Raw genomic sequence first — 19,651 nt, 5'->3', positions numbered from 1 at the left:
GTACTACCTATCTTCTGTCAATTGCAGAAAATCCTAATGACACACAAGGCGATATAAATATTAATGTCCAAGTCCAAGGCAAGGTCTCACATGGTTGTGATGAACAGCATGCACGGCACTGTCGGCAACCAGAGCGCCAAAAACTTAAAGGAAAAGTTGGAGAATTTACTTCCATGCATGTCCACACCAAACAACTCTTCAGTGCAGATGAAGATACACTTTTAGCAGGAAACCTTAACAACGTTAAGTCCGTCAGAGTTCTTCAGAAAATATCAAGTGAGAAGAATCTTGACAATCGCTTGAACAGGAATGTGTATATGGAGTGCTTTGAGCTTCAGCTAAAGCAGGATGTGGACAACCCTAGCTCCAAAATGAAGCACAGTAACATCCAGTATATTGCAATGTCTCCCTTTGTTGTGCATTCCTATTCTGAGTCCCAGCTGCACATTCTTCAAGACCTACAAAAGAATAATAGTTGTTTACTCTATTTGGATGCTACTGGCAGTGTAGTTGGGAAACCTCACCCATCCAGCCAGTCAATACTTTACTATGCACTTTGCATTCCATGTCAGTCTACAACCCAAACTGTGGTTCCTTTGGCAGAAACAAACCCAATCCTCCACTGGTTATCCTGCTTGCCCGTCAGATTACTTCAAACTTTTACACAAACACCCAAAAAATCGAAACTGATTTCAGTTGGGCCATGATCCATGCAGTAGTGCAGGCATTCAATATGATCAGTGTTCCAGAATACCTAAAGCTTTGCTTTCAGGTATGCCAAGAGCAGCAGCCACTGCAGCTGACCGTAATACATCTCTGTGCTGCTCACATGCTTAAGTTAATAAGTATGAAGTTGTCCAAGGTGCAATGCAAAAAGGAAAGTAAACAGTTTTTTTTGTACTGTTTTGCCCTACTTCAAAATGCAACAGCATTTTATCTGATATTGTCAATTGCAAGGTCTATGGTATATGTATTTGCATCAAGGACTGACACTAGGGGGTGTAAGGAACATCTCTTAGCACTACATGATGCCATACAGACATAGAAGATGGACAACATCAGGTTTGAAAATGCAGATGATGACAAAAAAACGGCTTTTGAAGACATCACAAAATCTCTTGCAAGATCATCACCTTTCTTTGCTCCTATTGAAGGGGTCATCAGGAAAGCACAGGAGGAAGCAGGGAAGGAGGATGAAACAGAGGGAGCAGGCCAGCCAAATCCTCATTATTGTGAGGCACTAATTGAAATTATAATGCATTATGCTGGCACGGTTCCTCTTTGGACAGGTCTTATGCTGAAGAATCTTGACAAAACCCGGGACAGTAATGCTGTTGTTGAGAACTGGTTCCGCACTACAAAAATGGTGACATTATCATCAAAATTGCACCAAAGAGCAGGGGATTTTCTCCAGCTACAACATGAGTTTGTAGTGGGAAGACTTAAAGGAATTCAATTGGCAAAACAGATGCTTCCAAAGAAGTCCAAATTGAAGAACAAACAGAAATCCGAAGGCCCAGAGACAATTCCCCTATCACAAGAGGAAACATGGAAGAAGCGAAGTACAACTCGGAAGAGAACATCTAAGTACTTCAGCCCCCCTCCTCTGGCAAAAAAGGCCCGAGTACTTGAAACAGAAAAAGGAGTAGCTGAAGATAAAACAACCACCAGCTCAACACACATTCCAGAAAAACTGAAGGGATGCTGTCCACATTGGGGAGGAAATGGTATCATAGGACAGCAAGCAGTGTCCATGACCAACACTTGCACCATTGACAACCTCCTGTACACACTTCATTTGGCAATCAAAAGGAGACCAGGGATTAAAAATGACCTACAGACCAATGCAAACCTTGATCCGTGGATCTCTACCTTGCTTCAGGTTGATAAGCTTTTTGAAGAAAAACAGTGGTCACAGGGAAAGTTACTGTGGATGAACGCCATCGGAAGGTTTAAAGGAAAGTTATGGAACGCATTTGGGACTGAGGAAGACATGGTTGCTTGCCGACTGGAATTCTTACTCGCAACTGAAATTGTGCAGAAATGCCTGAATGCAGCTTGTGCAGTTGCAAAAAGGAGGTACAACTCTGTTGATATCATGTAAGTATTTATTTATTTTTTTTATGAAAATGATCGAATATCCCAGTAACCAAATATGTACTTGTTAGCAATAGCATAATTTTTTCTACAAAGAAAACATATCTTGGTATGAGTAGTGATCTTACAGATTGTTCATATTTAAGTTAATTTACTAATTGGTTTTTATTATGTTTTGTTATCTTTCAAGATGTGCAGATTTTGGAAACTTGCAGAGTGATATTGACAAGTGGGCCAATGAGTCTCTAAAAGTTGTTCCTTGCAAAAGGTAAGTATTACAGTATTCTTTAATTATAGATCGAAAGTGAATCTAAAATGTAACTGCAACAGTTCCACAAATGTACATTTCATATAAAATGATCAAGGTCTGAAGACCAACAATAACCTGCGATTGAATTTTAAATATTCAGCACCTAAACCATGGGAAGTTGTTAAACAATTGTAGGCAACAGGACAATATCACCCATAATTAATTTACAACTTGACATTACTTATTACAAGCCATACCCCAACCCGGTCTCAAGGCAGTTTGTGAAATGGTCACGTTATTTTGATCTATTGATTCGTGTACAGGGACACGTTTTTCTCATTTATTTTGTGGTGGTCACCATGAAATGGGAACATGACCATTTCACGAACTGCCATGACACTGGGCTGCATACCCAGACATGGCCTTTTAAAACACCTGCCTCACTATCAAGGGAGATCAGGATTTCGTACAAATATAATATACTGTGATATTTCATTTTACATTTCATTTTACTAGGCCAATAATTTCTTTCTTCCTTTTATCTCAACAGGGGTCTTGGAACATGCTCTGAAAGTGAATCAACATTGCAGCGTGACTTTGTGCATGGACTGCCATACCTTTTACTGATCTCAGTAATCCACAAAGGGCACCTAACTCAAAAGCAGCATCCTACAGCCTTGCCACATCTGGTGACAATTCTGGGTGGAAATAAGATTTACATACAGTACACATCAAGTGATTGGCTGTGGTGAATTTGTTTTTCACTTGTTGAACTGGCTTTCATTGCTATTTTAATATAACAATTATTGTATAATACTGTTTGTCGCAAAGGTACGAGCCAGCTGCTGTGACATATCACCTTGCTGCTGCAAATCACTTTGTGGCATTTCACAAACTGGGTTTCGATAAAAGCTGGCATTTCTATGATGGCCTTGAAGAATGTCATAACCCTGGAAAAGGAGACACTGTCATCACAGAGACAGCCATCAGAAAAAAAATTAGGTCTACATCCCGTGTTGGCCACGTTCTTTTGGTCAGGGTAAGCGAGCATGGATAACTAGGACAAGACAGGCTTGAATTCTAAACCAAATTCTCAGTTTTACATCAAAATTCAACAGATAAGTGCAGTTCATGTCGAAGACAGAAAGACTTCCATAACAATGTGGTTACAATGATATGTGATAGTTGGTTTCTTCCAGTCCTGTCTTCCTATCTTACCAGAAAAATCATTTCAAGTAATTTCCTTTGCTTTAGGACAAAGCTGCAGAAACTGTTGAAGGCAGGCGCAAAAGAAATGAAGAGCTTGTTGAGTTCATTGTGGACCACATGGGTGCAGATGAAACATTGAGGGTAAGCCTCTTTTTCTGTTAATCTTATGAACCTGAATTCCTTTACATCTCCTTACTTTGCACTTGCTATGGAAAGTATTTATGAAAACGTTGTAGCCAGTAAGACAAATTGAGGACAATACACTTCATCTTATTGATTGATAATCTATAGCAATGTAATAAAATCTAATATATGAAAGGGTGCTCACAAAAACACAAATTAAAAAATGAATATATATTTTTGACTGCGTCTATTGCCAGTTTGTATGCAGATACTGCATTAATGTTTATCCAGTAATAAAGTTGTAATCTGCTGAATTATTATTTATTTTAACATGAGGCTTGGTTTCCTCTGCTAGATCCATCATGCTTAAAACGTACTACTACAACAGAGGAAAATCTCTTTGATACCAATGTAGTGTATAATGGCTATCGTCAGGCCAGCTGACAGTCTTGCCTGGGCCCGGGACGAGATCTTAGATGGGCCCCCTCGCGGACAGATCTCTCCTTTTCCCTTGCTCTTCCTGTCCTCACATCTCTCACTGAAATTAAGTGTGTAATCAGTCTCTGATCCATCCTGCTCAGACTCTCCGACAGGGCAGCGAGCCCCCCGCATCTCTCTCTCTCTCTATCTCTCTCTCTTCTCTCTCACCGGTAGCCTGACTCTGTCCCTCCGTTGCGGGGCAGCGGGCCCCTCCCGCATCACTCTCTCTGTCACCTGACTGCAGCTGGATCTCTCTCTGTCTCATCCTTACTGACGGAGCTACCAAACTCAACTGTTTCTGTCAAAGTTAACGTGTTGTGTCAGGCTTTTATACAAGCTAATGGACGTTAACATGAGAGCTGGCCTGTTAAGTTACGTTACAAGGCTCGTAAACGTTGGCTGCGCTGTTTCTTACCTTGCTCTACGTTGACAGTTCCAGCTTCACCGTCACCACCTTTTTTTAAATATTTGTTTAGAAAATCTCTAAGGCCTCTATTTTCTTCTTCTCTTTTCTTTCCTTTTCCGAGCTCCGGACTTGTGCTGACCGGACATTTTGAGCGTACTGAACTTCAAATCAAGTGACAATATCAAATTTTGATCAGTGGCCAAACCATTTTTATGTTGGGGGTGGGGGGGTTCTTGACCACCATTTCCAGGACAATTAGGAAGAAAACAAATAAAACGCTTTATGTGTAATTCAAATATTATGCTACATATTTTTTCCACAAATAGGCCTATTTAAAAAAAAGATTTTAATTCTTCCATAATTTAATGAGGGCCCAGTTCTGCCCTACTGTGGGCCCGGGACAACGAACCGTTTGTCCCCCTATCGGCGGGCGTGGCTATCGTATAAGCTTTAGCCATAGTCTCATCAGCCCCCACTTTCAACAGCAACCTGCAGCGTAAATGTTAATTGGAAATTAAAGGGAGTTACAATAATAATTGGTAAAGCCATGCTTGTCCACTGTGGTGAGCAAGCCACATTTGGGGGTATTCTGCTCTTTTACTGTCAGTGGAAGTGACGGAGTAGGGTAATGATGTATAGGGTGTTTAGAAACCAACAACTGTAGCCGTACCTGTCTCAAAAAAAAAGGCAGGACTGAGTAATTATTACGTTTTTTTATTCATACTTCATAGGCCATTGTCTCAGGTGGGGAGCAACCACTTTACTTCTGGGGACCGCTGGGTCCCAATCTTCTTTGATGATGAAACCCAGCTGGACAGGATTGTGAAATACCTGTCAAACTTCCTTGACAGCTGTGACATACTCTCTGATAAAGTGTGCACCATGGTGTCTTCTGACAGGATCAAATACATCCTAAATGTGTTGCTGTCAGAGGTAGGTCCACAGCAGTTCCACATTATATTCATGAAAACATTTTTTTATATGACTTAAAGTGGATATATGTTACTTTCAGTTTGTGTTGATTCTAGCAGCCACTTTGGACAAAAGTGGTAGTATTTTCACCACACCTGCTGTCGTAAAGGTCTTTTCTTTATGGTGCTGTGTTGTCCACTGTAGATTGCCGAGTTTGCATTACCGTGTTTACACAAGTACAGGGGGATAAGGGAAAAGCAAAATAACTATTTTCTACGAACGCACTAAATGGAAGGAGGGCGTAATTTAATGTTGGCTTCTGGCAGACAACCACATCATGCAATCTAAAGTTATTCTATTAATGAAATACATATTACATACCTGAGGGGCCAATTCAGTTACGTTTTTCAATCATTTACAATCCCGTAATTGTCTTCATCTGTCGAAAGCCTAACCGAAATTTACTCAGTTTTGACCGTTGTCTTTCACTTTCCTTTTTAGCCTTTAGTTGTTCTTCGTTTAATTTCCTTCTTTTCTGTGATGGTCCTGCACCAGTATCATAACTAAGTATCTGCCACAACTACAGCATATAACTTCTCAAATAAAATTAAAATACCATTAGGCCTTTATAAAGATATCTCCTGCCACCCTTGACTTGGCTGGATACATTAACAGGCTTTTCCGGTGTTAAAATGAAATCTATGACCTGTCAGAATATGTGACTGTAGCGCAGTCTATCTTAAATATATTATTGTAATTACAATATATTTTTGTAATTAAAAGAAAAATAAGCAAAGTAAGCAATAACAGCAGTCTACATTAGATGTCTTGGTATCGATATTTACAGTAACTTGTCATAACCTTTTTTTCTCAATTTCACACCACTACCTACCCATAGCATGCTAGAACCGGTGCTTATTGTTCACGCATCACACAAGCGTTTTGGAAGCCTTTCCAGGCAAAATAGAATCGTAAAATATGTTTATGAAACTTTTACACAAAACCATATTAATAAATTACATGTTGATGTTTGAAAGTCTCTAGGTTTTGACATGAATACAGATGTAGATGTAATTTAAAAAAATAAATAATTATAGATTTTTAAATATTGTACCAGTACAGAAGGAAATATTCTGTAGCTTATTTTGCCATCAATACTGCCGACGTTGTCTTTGCTGTAATGAAATCAGTATATATATTGACGTTTATGTTTATGGGAAAGATACATGTGTCCAGACAAGGCTAGCAGCAGCAGCAGCTGCAGCGCCGCGTCAGACACGTTTCTGGTGGGAAAGACAGAAAAATCCACAGAGCCGCCATGCAACTGACATGCAACAAAAACGCCACGCTCACAGCACGCAGCCAGTGTGTATTGGAGCGTAAAGAAATTGAGGCAAAGGCAACATGCAAATGGCATTTTGAAAGCAGGAAGGGGTAAGCAGGAAGTACCATAGAAAAACATAAATATGAAGTTTTAGGTATTAGTAAAATGACTCTACATGTACTAGGAACAATAATAACTGTAATTTACATTAAAATAGCAACAAAAAGTTTGTTGCGGAATTTTGTAATAGTGACAGTAAGACGATAGGAAATTGAAAAATATTCACAGACTCAAAAAGCCCAAATATTCATCACAGAGATTACTTTGTCGGCAGGTATAACACAGACACAAAAAAGAGAGAAACAGGCAAAATGTTAAGACAGGCATGATTTGCAGGCAGGCAGATTTAGTCAAAACAAAATGTTAGCAATGCTACAATGAGGACAATGAAGCTCATGAGTGCAGGCAGTTGTGAGGTGACTGGCAAAGTAGGAACACAATGGACACCTGGTGGGCAGGAGTTGAAGGGCAGGGTCTGAAATGGCGGCAGATGTGAGAATCAAACAAGATTTCATAACTTTGAATAAGAACTGACAAAAGCTTTGTAAGCGTAATAAAAATGTCTTGATTTATAGATAAAATGAAAACCAATCACACTATGTCTAAATGATGTTGCCTCTAACACAGGCCACAGTGCAAGCTTTGGCTAAGGTGAGGAAAATGAGATTGGCAGAAGCAGTAAGAGAGGTTGAACAGGGCCAGATGGAGGAAAGGTGAGAGAACAACAATGATGTTGAAGGAGAAGGATTTGAAGAGTAAATTAAACCACTGGCAAATCTTTGAAGATATTTTGATTGTTTTCCAAAAGGTAAAAATAACTGTTTCTACTTTTCTTTTGGTGAAGGAAGGAAGACCTGCTCATGGAGATAAGAAATGACATGGAGAAACGTGGACTTATACGTTGAATGTCAACTAGCAACAGCAGACCTGCTATAAAAGCATTACAAATCTGAAAAATGTATTTAAGACTCGTTAGCCTCTCTGGAATAATTCTTGTCCAGTTTTGACAAGTGGTTGGCAAGTGGTTTTGGATCTAGACCTGGTCCAATGTGGTCTATGTGTAAAAACCCAGTATAATCTCCCTTTATTGCATTTTCACAAATAGAATGAAGCTTTCACAAATCACAAACTGTGTTTTAAGACTCCTTAGACTCTCTGGGATAATTTAGTCCAGGTTTGACAAGTCTAGGTATTGCAGTTTTGGATCTAGACCTGGTCCGATGTGGTCTACATATGCAAAAAACAGTATAATCTCCCTTTAATTGCATTTTCCAAGTAGAATAAAGCTTTCACAAATCTCAAACTGTTATGGTTTTGGTGTCTTGTCTTATTTTGGTAGTCTGTTTTGTGCTCTGTTTCCTGTGTTATTTTGAAGTCTCTGGTTTTCTGTCTTGTCTTGTCCTATTTACTTCCTGTCTTGTGTTTCCCTCCTTTTGTTGATTGCTCTGCCCTGCCTAATGTGTTTCACCTGTTTCCCAGCCCTTGTGTCACCTGTCTTGTGTTATCTCATTAGTCTGTGTATTTAGTCTTGGTGTTCCCCTTGTCCAGTGTCAGATCATTGTGTTTGTTTGTGTGTTTCCCAGTTTCCCAACCGTGTTCAGTTCTGTCTCCTCGTCCGTGAGTTTTGGTCAGTAGTTCTGTTTCTGGTTTTCCTTTGTTTTGTTAGTCAGTTCTCTGTTGGATTTTTGGACTCTTGGTTTGAATAAACCTTCCACCTTAAACATTCTCCTGCCTGCTTTTTGCATTTTGGGTCCGCCATTCCCTACTCCTCCCTGCTACACCTGACACAAACTGTGTTTTTAAGACTCCTGTAGGCTCTCTGGGATAATTCAGTCCAGGTTTGACAAAGTCTACAGTATTGCGGTTTTGGATCTGGACCTGGTCCAATGTGGTCTATGTGTAAAAAACCAGTATAATCTCCCTTTATTGCATTTTCACAAATAGAATGAAGCTTTCACAAATCTCAAACTGTGTTTGTAAGACTCCTTAGGCTCTCTGGGATAATTTAGTCCAGGTTTGAAAAGTCTAGGTATTGCGGTTTTGGATCTGGACCTGGTCCAATGTGGTCTATGTGTAAAGAAAACAGTATAATCTCCCTTTATTGCCTTTTCACAAATAGAATAAAGCTTTCACAAATCTCAAACTGTGTTTGTAAGACTCCTTTGGACTCTCTGGGATAATTTAGTCCAGGTTTGACAAGTCTAGGTATTGTGCGGTTTTGGATCTGGACCTGGTCCAATGTGGTCTATTGTGTAAAAGAAACAGTATAATCTCCCTTTATTGCATTTTCACAAATAGAATGAAGCTTTCACAAATCTCAAACTGTGTTTTTAAGACTCCTTAGGCTCTCTGGGATAATTTAGTCCAGGTTTGACAAGTCTAGGTATTGCGGTTTTGGATCTAGACCTGGTCCAATGTGGTCTATGTGTAAAAAAAAACAGTATAATCTCCCTTTATTGCATTTTCACAAATAGAATAAAGCTTTCACAAATCTCAAACTGTGTTTTTAAGACTCCTTAGGCTCTCTGGGATAATTTAGTCCAGGTTTGACAAGTCTAGGTATTGCGGTTTTGGATCTGGACCTGGTCCAATGTGGTCTATGTGTAAAAAAAACAGTATAATCTCCCTTTATTGCATTTTCACAAATAGAATGAAGCTTTCACAAATCTCAAACTGGGTTTTTAAGACTCCTTTGGCTCTCTGGGATAATTTAGTCCAGGTTTGACAAGTCTAGGTATTGCAGTTTTGGATCTGGACCTGGTCCGATGTGGTCTACATATGCAAAAAACAGTATAATCTCCCTTTATTGCATTTTCACAAATAGAATGAAGCTTTCACACATCTAAAACTGGGTTTTAAAGACTCCTTAGACTCTCTGGGATAATTTAGTCCAGGTTTGACAAGTCTAGGTATTGCAGTTTTGGATCTGGACCTGGTCCGATGTGGTCTACATATGCAAAAACAAGTATAATCTCCCTTTATTGCATTTTCACAAATAGAATAAAGCTTTCACAAATCTCAAACTGTGTTTTAAGACTCCTTAGGCTCTCTGGGATAATTTAGTCCAGGTTTGACAAGTCTAGGTATTGCGGTTTTGGATCTAGACCTGGTCCAATGTGGTCTACATATGCAAAAAACAGTATAATCTCCCTTTATTGCATTTTCACAAATAGAATGAAGCTTTCACAAATCTCAAACTGTGTTTTTAAGACTCCTTAGACTCTCTGGGATAATTAAGTCCAGGTTTGACAAGTCTAGGTATTGCGGTTTTGGATCTAGACCTGGTCCAATGTGGTCTACATATGAAAAACTGACTTTTATTGTGTTCTCATAAAGACAATAAAGCTTTCACAAATCTAAAAGTGTGTTTTAGAGATAACTAATAATTTATCGTAATGACTAACACTCATTCAATACAGTAATAGGTTAAAAAAAACGGAGGATCAGCAATGTAAATCGTGTTTCCCTGCAGAATCGGACAGTTTTAAGTTTCCCTTAAATTTCCCCTTAACTGCCGAATCGGAAGCTGCGAATCGGATGCCAACTTCAGCATCGTCCTTTGAAGCATCATTGTAATCCACAGATCCATAATATTCTGACAATAACAGTCTTGTTACATTGACAAGGTCCAGACGATCAAATCCAGTAAACTATTTAGTCCAAACATATTATGACATTAAAATATATCCACGGACAGCTGTTTTTAAATTTCGAATTTAAATATTTTACTGTATTTTCTGGAGTAAATCTTGTTTGCATGTATTTCTTTGCCGGTATCTACTATCAAAATGGCCCCTGCACTCTGACCTTACGATTGACACCTCACTTGAACCAATAGGACCTTCCTGGTCTCGTCTACAGCCTAGAATAGCCAACGAGTGCCTGCAGTGAAAGAAGGTGCATGCCCTTTTATTTTGTGCCAATCGCAACCGGTTGTGCCGATGACTGACGTTTTGTATAGCCAATGAACTTTTTAATATGGGGAACTGATGCTTTCACGGGTAGTAGAATTTTATATATGTCAATGAGTACAATCCTAAACAAAGGAATTATCTGTGTAGTGCAAACACCGGCAAAAACACGCCGCACTACTTTCTGCATCCTAAACCAAAACAAATGAGAAGTTGAGAATGGCGAAAATTAGCAATTCAAGAAGATATGGAATATACCCTCCAAGAAGCAGTGGAGGAATGTACTCGGCAACGTGAAAGCGACGAGTCAGAGGAGGAAATGTGTGAGAAAGACAGTGAAATGTCTTGCATCGACTCCGTGGCAGAGGACATGGTCCTAGAGGGAGGAGACATTACTCTCGACAAGTGAGTATTTTACGTATATAACGTTACTGTATATTTAGACAGGCTGTGACCTGGAGCTCACCGTCTGCTTCAGTTTGACTGTTGAAGAGTGTTTAGATGATTTCAATGTTTACTAATTTAGAGAATGGATAGTTCGCTAAGCTAACCTTAGCTTGCTAATTTCACCAAGCTATCATGCTAACGTTACACTAAATGAGCCAGACAAAGTTATCTCTCATCTAAAGGCAACCCTGCTCTCTACTCTGCTCGCTGAAAGCTCCACAGCTAATGTTACACATTTATGTTGCACCACATTTACTGCAAGAAGTGTTGCAAAAGGAAATGTTTGAGTAAATACTGCATTACAAGTTTGCAGCTGTTATTGTGTTTATTTAAATATCTATGGTAATATCTACACAATTATTAATATTTTTCGGTGGCTTCGCATACAGAACATTAGTTGTAATTACTGATATTTTTTATTTTCACATTATAGGAAATGTGATGTAGATATGGATTGGGAGCCAGCTACATCTGCACCAGTGAGCAAGTGGCCACATTGAGTGGAGCAGCAGGTACCACAGCCCACCTTCAGACCCAGAAATGTCCCAGGACCCCAGCTCATACGTACTGCTACATGCACAGCCCTCCAGTTGTTTTAACTCTTTTTTACCAACTCTGTTTTGAAGACAATACTTCAAAAACACCAACAACTGTGGCTCAACGCACCATTCAACACCCTCTATCCCGTGGATTGATCTGACATTTCATAACATGTTTGCATTGATATCTTTAATTGTTTACATGGGTGTATTCAAATGCTTTTCTTTCACTGATTACTGGCGTGGGATTCATTTTTATAGCTTGCCGTTCCCAAGGCTGGTAATGACTGGTAAAAAGTTCCTCAGGATCTCCCAGTCCCTTCACCTCAGCAGCTCTGTGGGGGATGCTGCTAATAATGAAAGGAGAGGCACAGGAGCCTACGACCGTCTGGATAAGATAAAGCTGCTCTACGAGGAGATGAAGGACTCCTGCAGAAGAAACTATCACCCTGCCCAGGAAATCGCCATTGATGAGCGAATGGTTGCCTCAAAAGCCTGCACTGGTCTGAAACAGTATATGAAAAACAAGCCTGTTCGCTGGGGTTATAAACTCTTTGTTCTGGCAGACTCCAGGAACGGTTATACATGGGACTTTTTTGTTTATGAGCGCAGAGAGAGGGAGAGATGGTGTTGTCTCATGTCATATGATCGTTAACAAATTTAACACATCAGCAGAGGTGCTCATTTTCCATACAGGTTTATTAAGTGGCTGGACGGTTAACAGTGAAGTATGGATTTGATTTGCTGCGTTCCTGCAATTTATAGATATATATGTGTATGTAGATATGTAAAAAGTTATATAGTAGTACCCAGAATACTTTTTCAGCATAGCACTTGTTTTACTTTGTTGACCATTTTTACCAACGGTTCCTTTATGGGTCTTCAAATGTCCTTTGTGCTTTGTCACTTGCGATTTTTACAATCTCTGGCATGTTGCCAATAACCTGTAAATATATGTGGATTTAGATGTGTAAATAGTTATATAGTAATGCTTTTTTTGCACTATTTTTTCACCATAGCACTTATTTGACATTTTTTACCAAAAGGTCCTTTTTGTGTCTTCAAACGTTCTTTGTGCTTTGTCTCATGTAGCAGATAACCTGTACATACATAATTGTAAATATGTGTATTTAGATAAGTTAATAGCTGTAAATATTTTGTTAATACACTTTTATACACTACTTTTCCACCTTACCACTTGTTTTGACTTTTTTGTACACACAAAATTACAAAACTGCAATATATTGTGTTTATGCTTCTGTTACTCTGTGTCAGAAATACTGACAGTGATTCTGGATATGAGAGAGGATAGCTCTTAATGTAACCTTTGAATAGAGCCCTGAATGATGACTATAATGTCAAATGTTCATGGGTAGCAGTCTTTTTAGTCTAGGTATGTGACCATCATTACCAAGGGTCCTTTTAGGTTCACCAAAATATCAGTTTTTGTAAACGCCTAGACATATACCCATACAACAACAGGTGTAAAATATTCATTTTATGAGATATTGATATGAAATTTCAACTGGGACTATGTAAGACTTCTTGTTATAGCCCAGTTGTGTTTTCAGACTAATAGGTACGGTGGCCGGGAAGTGCAATGCAACATTACAAATAATGAAACACTTTTACATTTTGGAAAACAAATTTACATTTTGGAAAACAAAATAACATTTTAGAAAACAAATTTACATTTTGGAAAACAAAATAACATTTTAGAAAACAAATTTACATTTTGGAAAACAAAATAACATTTTAGAAAACAAATTTACATTTTGGAAAACAAAATAACATTTTAGAAAACAAATTTACATTTTGGAAAACAAAATAAAATTTTAAAGAAATTTACATTTTGGAGAAACAAATTTAATTTTGAAAAACAAATTTACATTTTGGAAAACAAATTTTACATGAAAACTAATTTACATTTTGGAAAACAAAATAACATTTTAGAAAACAAATTTACAATTTAGAAAACAAATTAACATTTTAGAAAACAAATTTACATTTTAGAAAACAAATTTACATTTTAGAAAACAAATTAACAAGATGCAAAACACTTTTACCAGTCCCGAAACAAATTTACAAATGACAGATTCTTCACGGAAAGGGAATGTACCACATACCGGAAGTGATGAGGTGTTGTATACATGTCGCCTTGACTATGGCAGTTATGGATCGAATGCGTCAATAGAGCCGCCATCTTGGAACAGGGGAGGCACTCCCTTTATATACTGTCTATGGGCCGTCCCGTAATGCATCAGCGTCAATGTAGGCAAAGGTCTAACGAAATAAAATCACTATAAGTCGTCAAAATCTCATGCGATGTTCTAGTTTTTTAAACAAAAGACAAAGAGACTAATTAATGTGTTAATACAAAGAATATTTATTATAATCAGTTCACAGATATGAGTACAAACGGAAACTTCACCCTTCTGAACTAAGAGGTTCTGCTTCAAAGTGAAGTTTAAACAGACTGAAATGTCCAGGCTTCACTCCCCCACTAATGATTCATTTATTTCTGCATGTATTTATTTATTTAACAAGACTTTAAGTCGTGTTTCGTAGGTCCACAGTCTGATTCCCGCCAGACTCCCTTTGGAAACCTGTGATTTAAACTTCAGCAGGCTGTGACAGTCCGCTCCGTTCAGTCCTGGATCTGATTCTCCCGGGCTTCCCTTCCCTCAAGCGGGCCCAGCAATACGGCCTGGGTCTCCAGCTGCGTGGTTCGGTTTTTGGCTCCCAGGAATGGGCAGTGAGCTCCAGGTCCTGCAGCTGCGACGGACTCAGGCCCTGCCTGTAGCTTTCGCCGATCCGGCCGCGGCTGTCGATCGTTCCCTGTTTTTCCAATGTTTCTGTCAGGTCCGCGTCATATAAAAACTCCAAACACCGACCACACGTAAAGTCACCATAAACTTCATTCACGCCATATACTCACTCACAACAACACAAATTGCGCTCACCAACAACACCTCATCACTTCCGGTATGTGGTACATTCCCTTTCCGTGAAGAATCTGTCATTTGTAAATTTAGGCTCGTTTGAGATGAACTGCGCCTCGCCTGTAAAGTAGACGAGAGCAGGCGGCAGCAGCGGGGGGCGGGGACAAAAGTCCGCTCTCAAGTCGGACAGTTTCCAGCTGACTCCAGCAGCCTTCAGGCTGAACAGGAAGTGACAGAAACACGGTGGTCCGATTCCGATTTAATAAAATGTTATCAGACCCCTATATCAGCTCCTACACAGTCTCCAGTTGTTTCTATTATGACAAAGTAGCTGTCAAAATTCTCTACATGCGATCTGTTGCTGATTTTAATAAACAACAGACTGTAGATGATCTGTAATCTGAACAGATTTAGTCTCTCTGACTTTTAAACACAACTATCAGCCTCACAACATGTGTTCTGTACAGAATAAGCTTTTAAATCAGACAAATCACAGTTAAAATCCCTCCGATTGAAAATCAATAAAAGGTTTATATAAAACGTCATCATGTTGAGTCGATTCTGAACCAATCAGCTGTTCGATCAGCTGAGAGGCCTGCGTTTCCCAGCATGCCCTGGGTCCACCTGCGTCCGCCTGGCTCTTGCAGTTGGTGAAAAGCTCATCTCGAACGAGCCTATTGTTTCGGGACTGGTAAAAGTGTTTTGCATCTTGTTAATTTGTTTTCGAAAATGTAAATTTGTTTTCGAAAATGTAAATTAGTTTTCTAAAATGTAAATTTGTTTTCGAAAATGTTATTTTGTTTTCCAAAATGTAAATTTGTTTTCTAAAATGTTATTTTGTTTTCAAAAATGTAAATTTGTTTTCTAAAATGTTATTTTGTTTTCCAAAATGTAAATTTGTCTCAAGCTTTGTAAAAGTGTTTCATTCTTTGTAATGTTGCATTGCACTTCCCGGCCACCGTAAATAGGTCCCAGCAATAGTCATCAACAGGCATTTTTCTATAAAAAATAATGCAGACAGACATCAAAAAATATTTTCCAGTATATTCAAACTTCTAATACTCAAAGCCAATAGCTCTTACAGTAATTCTAGTTGTAGAGCAAATGGTTCAAGAACCAGCTTCCAATTTACAATGGGTATGCCTTGGATAGGCGTTTTTGGCTAATTTTACAGGAGTGTTAAGGGGTTAAATATAAATATTTTCTATTTCTTCTCTCCTCTCTGAAAGAAAACTGAATATCTTTGAGTTGTGGACAAAACAAGACATTTGAGGACGTCATTTTGGGCTTTTTGGGAAACTCTGATCCACCTTTTAGAGACAGAACAACTCATCCAGAAGATATTCCACACATTAATCCACAATGAACAAAGTCCTTAGTTTCAGCCCTACTTTGCTCCATTACATAGAAAAATACTTATTTCTCTCCTTTTGGATATTTCTGAATTGCTTTGACACAATGCAAACAGTTTATTACTGTACCTTGAGTCTCTCTTTGCGACAGCGTCATGTCAGCCTTCAGTTGAACCAACGAAGCAGTCATCTCTCTCAGCGCAGCGTAGATGTCTTGAGGAAAAGCCAGCTTGCTTTCAAAACTTTCACTTGCAGAGACAGCGCCGAGCAGCAGCAACAGCATAAAACTCACAGAGATCTTCATTCTCGCACTGGCAGCTTACTGTTGAATTGTGCCGTCTGTAAACCTGTGTGAGGTTTATATAGAAGGCTACAGAAAAAACAACAGCAAAAAGGACGTCACAGATGTTGAATTGTTAATTTACATTGTCACACATGATGTGTAATCGTCAGTTTGATTAACAAGGGTGTAACCACTTCTTCCCCGTATCACAGAACATTTTCCAGTGAAGATAAACACATTGATGATCTATGATTATATATAAGGGTACCTTTAAACTTAGCCTTATCTTCCCATGTGTTTTTATGTTGACCAAGATTATAATTGTTAACGAAAACGAACAAAATAATAAAAACTATGAGGGAAATAACATTGTTGTTAACTGAAATAAAATAAAAATGAGGCATTACAAAAAAACAATAACTAACTCAAACCGTAAAGTATTTTTGCAAAACTAACTAAAATAATATGATCGAGTAAATGTAAATATCCTGAGTTTTCGTCTTTGTCAATTTCTTTAATAAAGCAAATAATATATCTTTCAGAGTTGACATTTCCGACCATAGACCTGTTTTAATGTCTATGCCATAGACACATATATAGTTTCTGACTGGGAACCCAGAAATTCAGACATTCAATGTCCAATTCAACCAATTCGTCAATTTTGCCGACGTGTCTGAGGCACATTCAACAGCTCACCACAACTCCACTACGCACCAGGATCCCAATCCTTCCCCCATCCGATGGATACCAGGACTATAGTCATGTGAGTTACATGTTTGCTTCGTCACAACTTATTCTGCAAAGCTTTTTCCATCTCCCATTTTACACATGAACTCTTTTTCGAAAAAGCCAAAAACCACCTCAAGCAAGGATAATTTGTTTTGTGAATTTGAGGTGTTTTTTTTATTTTGCCGTTTCCATCAACATATTCTAATGCGATACTTAAAAAGACTTTGATGGAAACATGACTATTGTTGTCCTTCAGGAAACATGGTGTAAAGGTTCTTCTAGTGGTTGTCCACTAGGCTACAGAGAAATGATTGACCAATCCACCAAATTAAAAGGAGTCACTCAGTGGAGAGAATCAGGAGGAATGATAATTTGCAGTGGCGGTTCCCCCCTTTTCCTCTGTGGGTGCTCACAGCCCTTGTGCACCGGTTACCTACTAACGTTGGCTAACGTACATTATATCAGTGCACTTTTAGTCACAAAAATGCCATTACATCTTTATTAAAGGTACAACTTACAGGTACAAGTCATTCCCAGAGACTGAATGATCCTCAGTTGAACCCATGGGTGGTTCTCAGGAATGATGGGGTTGTGTTAGGAGCCCAATAAAATTGCAATAAAATTGCACAGCTGGACTGGGTGAGTACTGCTCCCATATGTCAGCTGTGTTGTTCAGGGTATGGCAGCATAACCAGGAAAGAGAAGAAGACATAGCTGTCACATCAAAGAAGTGCAAGTGGGCCACACCAAGTGAGGAATTGTTGAAAAGAGTAGAATATCAGCAAGGGAAGGATCATTTTTAACAACACACAACAAGGCATAAACAGGGATCATCCAAAGGCCACTCTGCCATACCACCAGCTTTCCCACCTCTGACCCATACAGAGCAGGCCCAACTTTACAACAACCTCTCCAAATGAGGGACAGATCATAAAGCCAGCAGACCTCTCTGTTATAACAGACTACACAGCATCATATGGACCAAAAGCTGTCCTGCTAGATCTACCAGAACCCCTCACAAATCTTTATGACAAGCAGACAAGGGAGGAAAATCTAGCAGAGTTACAAGACAGTAGCATTGTTTGAACACATAACTGTAACAAAAGCACAGGTACATCATTTATTTATTTTGTTTAGTATTGTTTACAATAACTGAAGCCAAGAGCTTAGAGATAATAATCAAATATAAACGGAAACATGTACTGTACATAAATGTTGTCCGACTACATTTATACATTTACACCCTTTATAATTAGGGTTAGGGGCGCCGACAGCGGCGAAGGCCCTATTGAAACTGAAGGAATTATTCTTTCTTCTATTATTATTTTCCCGTCAAATGAATTGGCTTTTTGAGGGGCTTAACATATTCAAAAACTCACAGAATTTGGCGGTCGCATCAAGTCTGGTGAAAATGTACGTATTTTAAGGGTTTCGGGAATAGGCGCACAAAGATGGCTCGCTAGCGCCCCTTACAAAGTTAAGAAAATTGAGCCCCTGCAGTGCATTTAACGTAGACTCACGAAACTTGGTCCACATATGTAACATGTCAAGATGTACAAAAAACTTCATTAGAGCCATACCCTAAACCCAACAGGAAGTCCGCCATTTTGATTTCAAAGTTCGAAATTAGTGCGATTTTGGCCATTTCCACATGTCGTACTTTAACGAACTCCTCCTAGAGATTTCATCCGATCAACTTCAAACTCGGTCTGTACCATCTTAAGAAGAAAAACTTTTCGTCATAGGGCGTGGCCGTGGCGGGGCGGCCATTTTGTGTGTTTCGCCGCCGAAACAGGAAGTGGGTGTAACTCGACTGTACGTTGTCCGATTACCTCGAAACTTTTCAGGAGTCATAAGAGTCCAACCCAAGGGGCTAAGCTTTGCTTCAGAACGCGAACCTTCGATGGCGCCATTTTGCCATTTGTTGCTACAAAGGGATCACCTCCTGTTAGCATTCCACTGACCGCCATTTTGGTTTTACGTCACTTGACTGCGAATAACTTTACATCTGAAGAGTTTAAAGACTCTATTTGTCCGTTGTTTAATTCTAAAGAAACACGACAATGTATAAAAGGCTCCATTACCTTGTAGCTCACGTTATGGCTCCGTAGCAGACGCTTTTATAACAATAGGCTAACGATTGGGTCATAACCACGAGACTTACTGTCACACAGTAGAGGAATTACCGTATAGTACAGGAGAAGCTCACAGGCAGTTTGGACTTCCATTAGCTGTTTAGGTTTAATGACTAATGTTAACTAGCATGTTAGTGATCAGTAATGACTAATGTTAACTAGCATGTTAGTGATCAGTAATGACTAATGTTAACTAGCATGTTAGTGATCAGTAATGACTAATGTTAACTAGCATGTTAGTGATCAGTAATTACTAATGTTAACTAGCATGTTAGTGATCAGTAATGACTAATGTTAACTAGCATGTTAGTGATCAGTAATTAGCCTGTGCCTATGTTATCTCCTTACATATACCTACGCTCTCCGTCTCTGTAAGATTGGGAATGATTGAGATTTCTCTCGGCACAGCTACCAGAAGACTTCACACTTTCAGACAGGTTGCTCACGTCACA

General features: G+C 39.0%; 1 protein-coding gene across 1 annotated transcript in view; it reads right to left on the bottom strand.

Annotated features, from left to right (window-relative positions):
• LOC120544154 (complement C1q tumor necrosis factor-related protein 6-like) overlaps window positions 1–16,393 on the bottom strand; it is a 61,908-nt gene extending 45,515 nt beyond the window's left edge. The window contains exon 1 of the mRNA XM_039777751.1: window positions 16,182–16,393. Coding sequence (XP_039633685.1) covers window positions 16,182–16,356 — 175 coding nt within the window. The 5' untranslated portion in view covers window positions 16,357–16,393. The remainder of the gene's footprint in view (window positions 1–16,181) is intronic.
• Between the last annotated feature and the right edge of the window lie 3,258 nt (window positions 16,394–19,651).

The sequence above is a fragment of the Perca fluviatilis genome, chromosome 16, assembly GCF_010015445.1.
Source record: "Perca fluviatilis chromosome 16, GENO_Pfluv_1.0, whole genome shotgun sequence".
Classification (NCBI taxonomy): Eukaryota; Metazoa; Chordata; class Actinopteri; order Perciformes; family Percidae; genus Perca; species Perca fluviatilis.
This window is presented reverse-complemented; position numbering and strand designations above follow the sequence as displayed.